The sequence below is a fragment of the Ctenopharyngodon idella genome, chromosome 24, assembly GCF_019924925.1.
Source record: "Ctenopharyngodon idella isolate HZGC_01 chromosome 24, HZGC01, whole genome shotgun sequence".
Taxonomy (NCBI): domain Eukaryota; kingdom Metazoa; phylum Chordata; class Actinopteri; order Cypriniformes; family Xenocyprididae; genus Ctenopharyngodon; species Ctenopharyngodon idella.
In genome coordinates, this window is record NC_067243.1 from 5,417,190 (window position 1) to 5,426,435 (window position 9,246).

Here is a 9,246-nt window from a genome sequence, read left to right on the forward strand (position 1 = left end):
GCAGTCGCTGTGAGCGCTTGCCTTGTAATCAGTCTAGCGAGTGCCTGGCCTTGCCTGTGAGAATTACCTACTACCACCTGACATTCCCCACCAAAATCCCCATTCCCACCAACATCTTCCGCATGGGCCCCTCCAACTCCGTGCTCGGGGACGACATCGAGGTGGCCATCGTGGACGGTAACCAGGGAGGCTACTTCGCCGCCAAACGCGTGGACCAAGGCGGCGTCTTGGTGGTCCAGAAACCCATCACGCTTCCTCAGGACTTTGAAATCTCTCTGGAGATGAAACTTAGGCGATTCGGACACCTTAGCGTTTACCTCTTCAAGATCCGCTTGTTTGTAACCCCAGACGAGCTGAGCAACGCCATCACTGAATGAAACCAGACGCTTTCTGTGCATCATTAACGCTTGATTAGCACCGTTTGATAGCAGACGCTCACATGTGCCTCTGGTATCTTGACTAATGTTGCCTTCAAGTCCTTCTGGAGAGTTCCCTAGTTTAGTTAAGTGATTTTGACATTAATATAAATAAAAAACTATTAAAGTATATAACTAATACTAAAATAACACTGATACTGATTTGCTTCTGACATGAAAATCCAGTTTCGAAATGATAATTTGCTAAGCTCCGCCCCCCTTGGTTACTGTTGCTAGCTCATGCTTTCTCAAAACAATAAACTGGAGAGTTCTGTGATAAATACATAAATAAATAAACTGAATATTACATTACAATATGCACATAATGGGGTAAAAAAAAATCTCAAATTAAAAAGAGAAAAAGGATTAAACAAATGCACAAATGAAGGGTGGAGCTTGATTTTATGCTGTGGGAATTTAATCAAATTTTCACTTCTGCTAACTTTAATATTTGTCACATCTGAGAGTCAGTGCACCCGTCTCAAAGTTCATTTCCGAATCTTTTTTAAATGCAACATTTCCACTGAATATGAACAAATAAAATAAAAAAAAAACCATAAAATGGCGATTTTAAATTAAATAATAAATAAATATTCACAAATTAAAAATGTATTTGCAGTAAAATATGTACATAAAGCGGTAAAGAAAATTTGCAATCATTTTTTGAACATTTATTTGCGGTAAAATATGCACATAAAGTGGTAAAAACAAATTCACAATAAATTTTAAAAAATGTATTTGCAGTAACATATCCACATAAAGCAGTAAAAAATTCGCAATAATTTTTAAAAAATGTATTTGCGGTAAAATATGCACAAAGCGGTAAAAAAAAAAAAAAAAAAATCACAATATTTTTTTACAAATATATTTGCAGTAAAATATGCACATAAAGTGGTAAAAAAATTCACAAATAAAAATGTATTTGCAGTAAAATATGCACAAAGCGGTAAAAAAAAAAAACCCACAAATAAATTTATTTGCAGTAAAATATGCACAAAGCGGTAAAAAAAAAAAATCACAAATTTATTTGCGGTAAAATATGCACAAAGCGGTAAAAAAAAAAAAAAAAAAAAAAAAAAATCACAATATTTTTTTAAAAATATATTTGCAGTAAAATATGCACATAAAGTGGTAAAAAAATTCACAAATAAAAATGTATTTGCAGTAAAATATGCACAAAGCGGTAAAAAAAAAAAAAACACAAATAAATTTATTTGCAGTAAAATATGCACAAAGCGGTAAAAAAAAAAAATCACAAATTTATTTGCGGTAAAATATGCACAAAGCGGTAAAAAAAAAAAAAAAAAAAAAAATCACAATATTTTTTTAAAAATATATTTGCAGTAAAATATGCACATAAAGTGGTAAAAAAATTCACAAATAAAAATGTATTTGCAGTAAAATATGCACAAAGCGGTAAAAAAAAAAAAAACACAAATAAATTTATTTGCAGTAAAATATGCACAAAGCGGTTAAAAAAAAAAAAAAAAATCACAAATAAATTTATTTGCAGTAAAATATGCACAAAGCAGTAAAAAAACAAAAAATCAAATAAATTTATTTGCAGTAAAATATGCACAAAGCGGTAAAAAAAAAATCCAAATAAATTTATTTGCAGTAAAATATGCACAAAGCGGTAAAAAAAAAATCCAAATAAATTTATTTGCAGTAAAATATGCACAAAGTGGTAAAAAAAAAAAAAAAAAAAATCACAAATTAAAGTGGAAAAGAAATTCACAATAAAATTTTAAAAAAGAATTTCATTAAAATATGCACATAAACTGATAGAAATTAACTTTGAAATGAAATGACATTTGTTAAATTATCACAGTAAAAAATATATACCTGTTACTGTGCGGCACATTATGAGTCAAAAAGCTTGTCTGATAATATGCCGCACAGAAACAGGTAGGTTCGTTCATTACGTTCATGAAAAGGACACTTAACGAGATTGTGGTGGCGTTCACGAGCGCTCAGAAATATGATCAACCCACAGGGACTTGAAGGCAACATTATTCTCAAGATGCAGGACTTTAGTGTAACGATAGATTCTGCTGAAAGCAAAGTTCCTCAGGTGTCTGATGGAAATATATTACCTGAGGTGATGTTCTTCATGTATCTAAACTGCTGTGCATTATATACTCTAGTCTGTGACTGTAGCTGAAACTACTCTCAAACACCCAAACTGTGATCAGATGTGAGACTTGAATCAGACGTCTATATGTACTGGCCACTAGATGGCGCTTTTAGGCAAAGCAAATCAACTGGTGTCAAAATCTTTTTTTATTATTATTATTATTATTCTATTATTTTAGTCTGTTATTTTCTAATAAAATATTACTTACTTTAGCAATCTTGTATTTTTTTAAAATATTTTTTGGCTTTAAAATTTTTTTTTTATGATACACTGGAGAAATGAAGAACGGCGGTTGGAAAATTACCACACGGCATGTGCACTACCCACCCTGACGTGCTTTTATTAACATTTAATTAGTCAGAAGAATCCATTAATCATTGAAGCGGTTAGCTGGATAATTAGCCAGGCATTTGAACCCTTTAGCCTGTATTTAAAGACTACATTAGCCACTAATCCACCAACATACACCCATAAACAGACGGACCGGTCTGATGACATCGGTCTTTGAAGAGATCTGAAAGATACTAACTGCTAACCAGGGTTAATAAAACCATAAAATGTTAAATAAAAAACATCTGCATTACTTGAAATAAAACTGAAGTAAAAAAAAAATCAAAACAAAAATTCAGGTAGTTGACAAGACATTATTTTGGTTTAAGCCTAACTACTAAAAAATAAACTACAACTTAATGAAAACAATATAGACAAAATAACCTAATAAAAATGACAAAAACACAAAATTACTAAAATTAATAAATTAAAATGAAAACAGAAAATATAAAAATATAATTCAAACTATTAATAAAAACTATAATACATATGATACTGTAATCAATGATGATGGAAACGCTTCTGCCTGCTTGTTGTGACATGGTTATGCTAGTGCTAAAATAATCAACTACACAAAAATTTCATTTGCATAAATCGCATACTTGCTCAAAATGATCCTAAATGCAAAATAATAAGCATAATTGAGGATAAAAAAGTTGTAAAAACATCTAGCAAAACACACTAGCAAACATATAGCAATTCCCTATCAACCACCTAGAACATTCTAAGAACCATTTAGCAACACCCTAGCAATAATCTAGAAATGTCATAGCAACTACCTAGAACATCATAGGAACCATCTAGCAACACCCTAGCAACCATCTACAACACCCTAGCAACCATCTACAACACCCTAGCAACCATCTACAGCACCCTAGCAATAATCTAGAAATGTCATAGCAACTACCTAGAACATCATAGGAACCATCTGTCAACACCCTAGCAACCATCAACAACACCCTAGCAATCATCTAGAAATATCACAGAAACTACCTAGAACATCATAGGAACCATCTAGCAACACCCTAGCAACCATCTAGCAATTTCATAGCACCTACCTAGAACATCCTAGCAACCATCTAACAACACCCTAGCAACCATTTAGCAATTTCATAGCACCTACCTAGAACATCCTAGCAACCATCTACAGCACCCTAGCAACCATCTAGCAATTTCATAGCACCTACCTAGAACATCCTAGTAACCATCTACAGCACCCTAGCAATAATCTAGAAATGTCACAGAAACTACCTAGAACATCATAGGAACCATCTAGCAACGCCCTAGCAACCATCTAGCAATTTTATAGCACCTACCTAGAACATCCTAGCACCCATCTACAGCGCCCTAGCAATCATCTAGAAATGTCACAGAAACTACCTAGAACATCATAGGAACCATCTAGCAACACCCTAGCAACCATCTACAACACCCTAGAAATAGCAACTACCTAAAGCGCCCTAGCAACCATCTACAGCACCCTAGCAATAATCTAGCAATTTCATTGAGACTACCTAGAACATCCTAAGAACCATCTAGCAACACCCTAGCAATAGCAACTACCTAAAACATCCTAGCAACCATCTAGCAATTCCCCAACAACGACATAGAACATCCTAAGGACCATCTAGCAACACCCTAGCAACCATCTACAACACCCTCACAATCATCTAGGAATTCCCTAGCAACAACCTAGAACATCCTAAGAACCATCTAGCAACACCCTAGCAACCATCTACAACACCTTCACAATCATCTAGCAATTCCCTAGCAACAACCTAGAACATCCTAAGAACCATCTAGCAACACCCTAGCAACCATCTACAACACCCTCACAATCATCTAGTAATTTCAAAGCAACTACCTAAAACATCCTAGGTAAAACTCTAGCAACACCCTAGCAACCATCTACAACACCCTAGCAATCATCTAGCAATTCCCTAGCAACAACCTAGAACATTCTAAGAACCATCTAGCAACACCCTAGCAACCATCTAATAACACCCAAGCAACCATCTACAACACCTTCACAATCATCTAGTAATTTCATAGCAACTACCTAAGAACCATCTAGCAACACCCTAGCAACCATTTACAATACCCTTGCAATCATCTAGCAATTTCATAGCAACTACCTAAAATGCCCTAGCAACCACCTAGCAACACCCTAGCAACCCTCTAGCAATGCCCTAGCAAAAAACCAATGCCATTTTCCTGTTCATATCACTGTCTATCAAGGAAGCCTCCGGAGCTGAACTTCCAACATGCACTGTAAGAGGTTGACCAATCACAAGAGACTGAGGCCATCTGACCAATCAGAGAAGAGGCGGGGTTTAGAGAGACCGAATCCTTGATCAAATCATTTCAGACACTGAGAAAAGAGCTGATGCTGCAGTGGATATGATGAGGAAATGAAAGTGTTTTTGATCTTGGATGCTTGTAAACCTGCTGTAGGAGACTCAAAAACTAAATTAAAAACCTGTAAAATAGCATAATTGGGGCACTTTAAAGGTTCCTCACACCGCTAGGTGGTGTTTCATTGGTTTTCTTCTCTCTCCCGTCACACACACACACTTTCTGACAGTGAATTATGGGATTCTGGGCTTTGGACAGTGGTCTGAACAATTTGTGGCGAAGCTACATCGCCGCCGTGCACCGAGAAATGATGGGCCGCAGTGTTTGTGTTGGTGCGCTATCAAGACACTGACTATAAATAATAATTACCAGAGAGAAAAAGAGAACTTTTGCTTGACCAGAAACACGGCCCATCCAAAAGCCATGTTTTTCCCCTCAAGTCACACATGGGGATTTGGCATTTTTTGCTCACGTGAGTGCCGTGCGATGGATTCCCCCCTGCGGCGTTCGCCACAATGTTAGCTTTGATGTTATTTGTGCCGTTTGCCCCTCTTTCTCCATCTTTCTCGCTCTGCATGTCGTGCACAAGTTGGGTATTATAAGCAGGAGAACATTTTGTGGCTTTGGCTCAGGCCTTAGCAAAACGTGGACCCACCCGCTAATTGCTAATTACAGATCCGTGCCCAGCGGTGGCTTGACTTCTCTGTCAGGGGCTTCTCCCCTCTCGACATTAAAAATGCCCGTAACCTGATCTGAGCTTTGGGGTTTCGCTGCAGCTCCTGCGTCCGATCAAAGCGCTCAGAGATGGAGGGTGAACGATCCACGGCACGTCTGCAAGAATGATGCACACTTCACTAGAGCTGTTCACTTTAAAGTCACCATGAAATCAAAATGGACATTTCTTGTTTTTTTTTTCTAATGGAATATTGCAGCACTTATTATAAATGATTTATCCAGGCAGATCACTATTTTTTTTTTTTTTTTATTAAAGTGCCTCATAATCTTTAATCAAAATAACTTCCCCTCCCTCTTGCAGCGACATCTTTTCTCTTCTCTGATGATGAGGGCGGAGCAACCTGTCACTCACATGAGATCCACCAATAGCAAACCACAACCATCCAATCAATTCCCCACAGACAAAATCAAGCCCCGCCCTACATTTGTTCTTGTTTGAGAAGCAGTTTTACTCGGATTTACGTGACAATAGGAAAAAAAGACTATCGAAACATCAGTTTCATACCGATTTTAATGCTAGCCAAGAGATGCACCAATATTAAAATATCGATTATGTTACGGCCAATAACTGATAAATGGCTGATATTAAAAATCTGTAACATTTTATCTAAATAAAACTTAAATGGGAAACAATTTATTTTATTTTTTAGAATAATTTAAATCTTTTTTTATTAAAATTGTGTCTAAACTTAATACAAAAATGTTTTAATTTATTTAGACAAAATATTTTTAAAAATTAATCTTTGTATTAAAATTTACAAAATTTTATAATATTTAGTTTCAAATTAATATTAGTTTTATTTAGACAATATTATAAAATTTTAATCTTTAATTTTGTATTAAAATTAATTTTATATTGTCTAAATACAATAATTTTAGTGCTTTATTTAGACAAAATTATAAAATTTGAATCTTTAAATTTGTATTAAAATGATTAATTATATAATATTTTGTCTAAATAAATTTTAAAAAAATGCGCAATTTTTTTTATTGAGACAAATTACAAAAGTTTAATGTTTGCAGTTCTTTAAAATGTTAAAAATGAATTTAGACATCACAAAATTAGAATGTACAGTATGAAAAATTAATAATTATTTTGAGATTTTCTCAAGATTATGTTTCAATTATTAGTGTCTTTAACAATGTATTGATTTATAGACTTTAAGTGAGCAATTGATGATGGTAAAAGTACAGTAATCTAAATGAGCATGTATGATTAAATTCAATACTGGCCAATATAGAATAAATACAAAAATGCAATGAGGTTTAACAATTGAATCTCATTGCTGTCAGAGATATTAACGAGATCTCATTTCTGATCCAAAGTCTGCGCTTGATTACCCAGCGAACTTCCCAAACGCAGCTTCAAATCAAGTCAAAGTTATCTTGTCAGGACGTTTAAGATTAAAAGCTCCCTCGTCCCTTAAATTCCACATGAGATTTTGGGATACCGAAGTGGGAATGCTCTGCTAAACCAAACATTTTTTTGGAAAAAGTTTTATATCAATGTCACAACTTCGAAAAAGCATTGAAAAACCATGAGTGGCTAACAGGAAATTCAACCACCAATTCTCCTGTGGTGTGATTTTTGGCCTATACTCGTCTTCTGTTCTGATTTTTATCCCCCCCCCCCCAAAAAACCTGATTGTTTGTGTTATGAGCTCCATATTAAGAATGGCTAGTGTGTTTGTGCAAATAATATTTATGTAGTAAAGGTTTCACCCGCCCGCTGGGTGCTTGGTTCTGCGGTGGGTTCTGCTGGAAGCCGTCCACTTGTTGGAGAGCTTCAACTGGGAAGGAAGATTATTTTACCCAGTCATCACCAGAGATCACGGCCTGTTTGCTCGAGTCATTCACAATGGGCCCTACTGTGTCTGGAGCGCTTTAGCATTTTAGCATGTCGTCATTGAGAGCGGTGCAGACAGGGGGAAACCGAATCCTGCATCATTAACATGTATTCCTCTGGCATATCCCAGAAGACACTGACATATAACTCAGGACAAAGGTCAGATGGTTGTGTTGTCTTCCTCCAGCAGGCCGAGAGTGGATCGTGCTGATTTTATACGATGTGTGAAGTCCTGCCAGCCCAATGACATCTCCTGCGTCCTCAGTCCCATCCTGTCCACTTCACACACGGCCATCTCGCTTCCCACCTTCAGAGAATTCAACAAACCAGAAGGTACCAGCCATGGAAATTAATTGGATCATTTTTTGTTTAAATAAATTAATCCAAAACAAAGTTTAGCGTTTTATTACTAAATGTTGTATTCAAATGACTAAAATCTAGTCAGTTAAACTGTCACTGTACTGAAAAGAGTTGTGCTCCATTCAGAACGAGTTTTTATATTCCAGTTAAATTCCTGAATTTAATGTTAATTTGAATTGAGGTAGCCAACAAGATCAGGATTGCAATTAAAATTAGACTATAAGTAGAATTAAAAGAAAACTCATTTTTGTAATTGCGTAACTAAGTTTGTAAAGACAAACTTTAAATGTCTAAAGGTTTTGAAAAGAACTTGACAGAACGACTGACAGGGATAACGATAGATAGACAGATAGATAGATTGAACAATACGAGAATGATTGATGGATAGAACAGTAGAATGAATGATAGAACGAATGATAGAACAGTAGAACAAATGATCGAACAAACGATAGATAGAATGATTGATAGAACAGTAGAAGGAATGATCAAACAATAGATATAGATAGAACGACTGAATGATACGAGAATGATTGATATATAGATAGAACAGTAGAACGAATGATAGAATAAACGATAGACAGACAGATAGAACAGTAGAAGGAATGACAGAATGAACGAACAAGCAATAGATAGATAAATACAACAGAAGAACGAATAATCGAATGAACAGTAGATAGAACAGTAGAACGAATGATCGAACGAACGAACAATAGTTAGAACAGTAGAACGAATGACAGAATGAACGATAGACAGATTGATAGATAAATACAACAGTAGAACGAATGACAGAATGAACGATAGACTGATTGAAAGATAAATACAACAGTAGAACGAATGATTGAACAAACAAATGGTAGATAGAACAGTAGAACGAACAATCGAACGATAGATAGAACAGTAGAAGGATTGACACAATGAACGAACGGTAGATAGAACAGTAGAATGAATGATCAAACGAACGAACGATAGTTAGAACAGATAGATAAATACAAATACAACGAATGATAGAATAAACGATAGACAGACAGATAGATAAATACAACAGTAGAACGAAGGATTGAACGAAC

The 9,246-nt window shown here is 35.2% G+C and overlaps 1 protein-coding gene and 1 long non-coding RNA gene across 4 annotated transcripts in view; one reads left to right on the plus strand and one right to left on the minus strand.

Annotated features, from left to right (window-relative positions):
* The window catches only part of fbln1 (fibulin 1), a 46,970-nt gene that overhangs the window by 22,183 nt on the left and 15,541 nt on the right, over positions 1–9,246 (plus strand). Inside the window, exon 15 of one of the 3 annotated variants that reach the window (XM_051884318.1) lies at positions 8,007–8,152. In XM_051884318.1, the coding sequence (XP_051740278.1) occupies positions 8,007–8,152 (146 nt within the window). Of the gene's footprint in view, positions 1–4; positions 2,766–8,006; positions 8,153–9,246 lie in introns of those variants that run through there. The other 2 variants (XM_051884319.1, XM_051884320.1) reach the window with 2 other exon arrangements.
* Positions 2,180–6,596, minus strand: LOC127507321 (uncharacterized). Its single transcript, XR_007928322.1, has 2 exons — positions 4,662–6,596; positions 2,180–4,575 (listed from the first exon to the last, which is right to left on the minus strand). It is a non-coding gene; the product is annotated as an uncharacterized LOC127507321 (long non-coding RNA).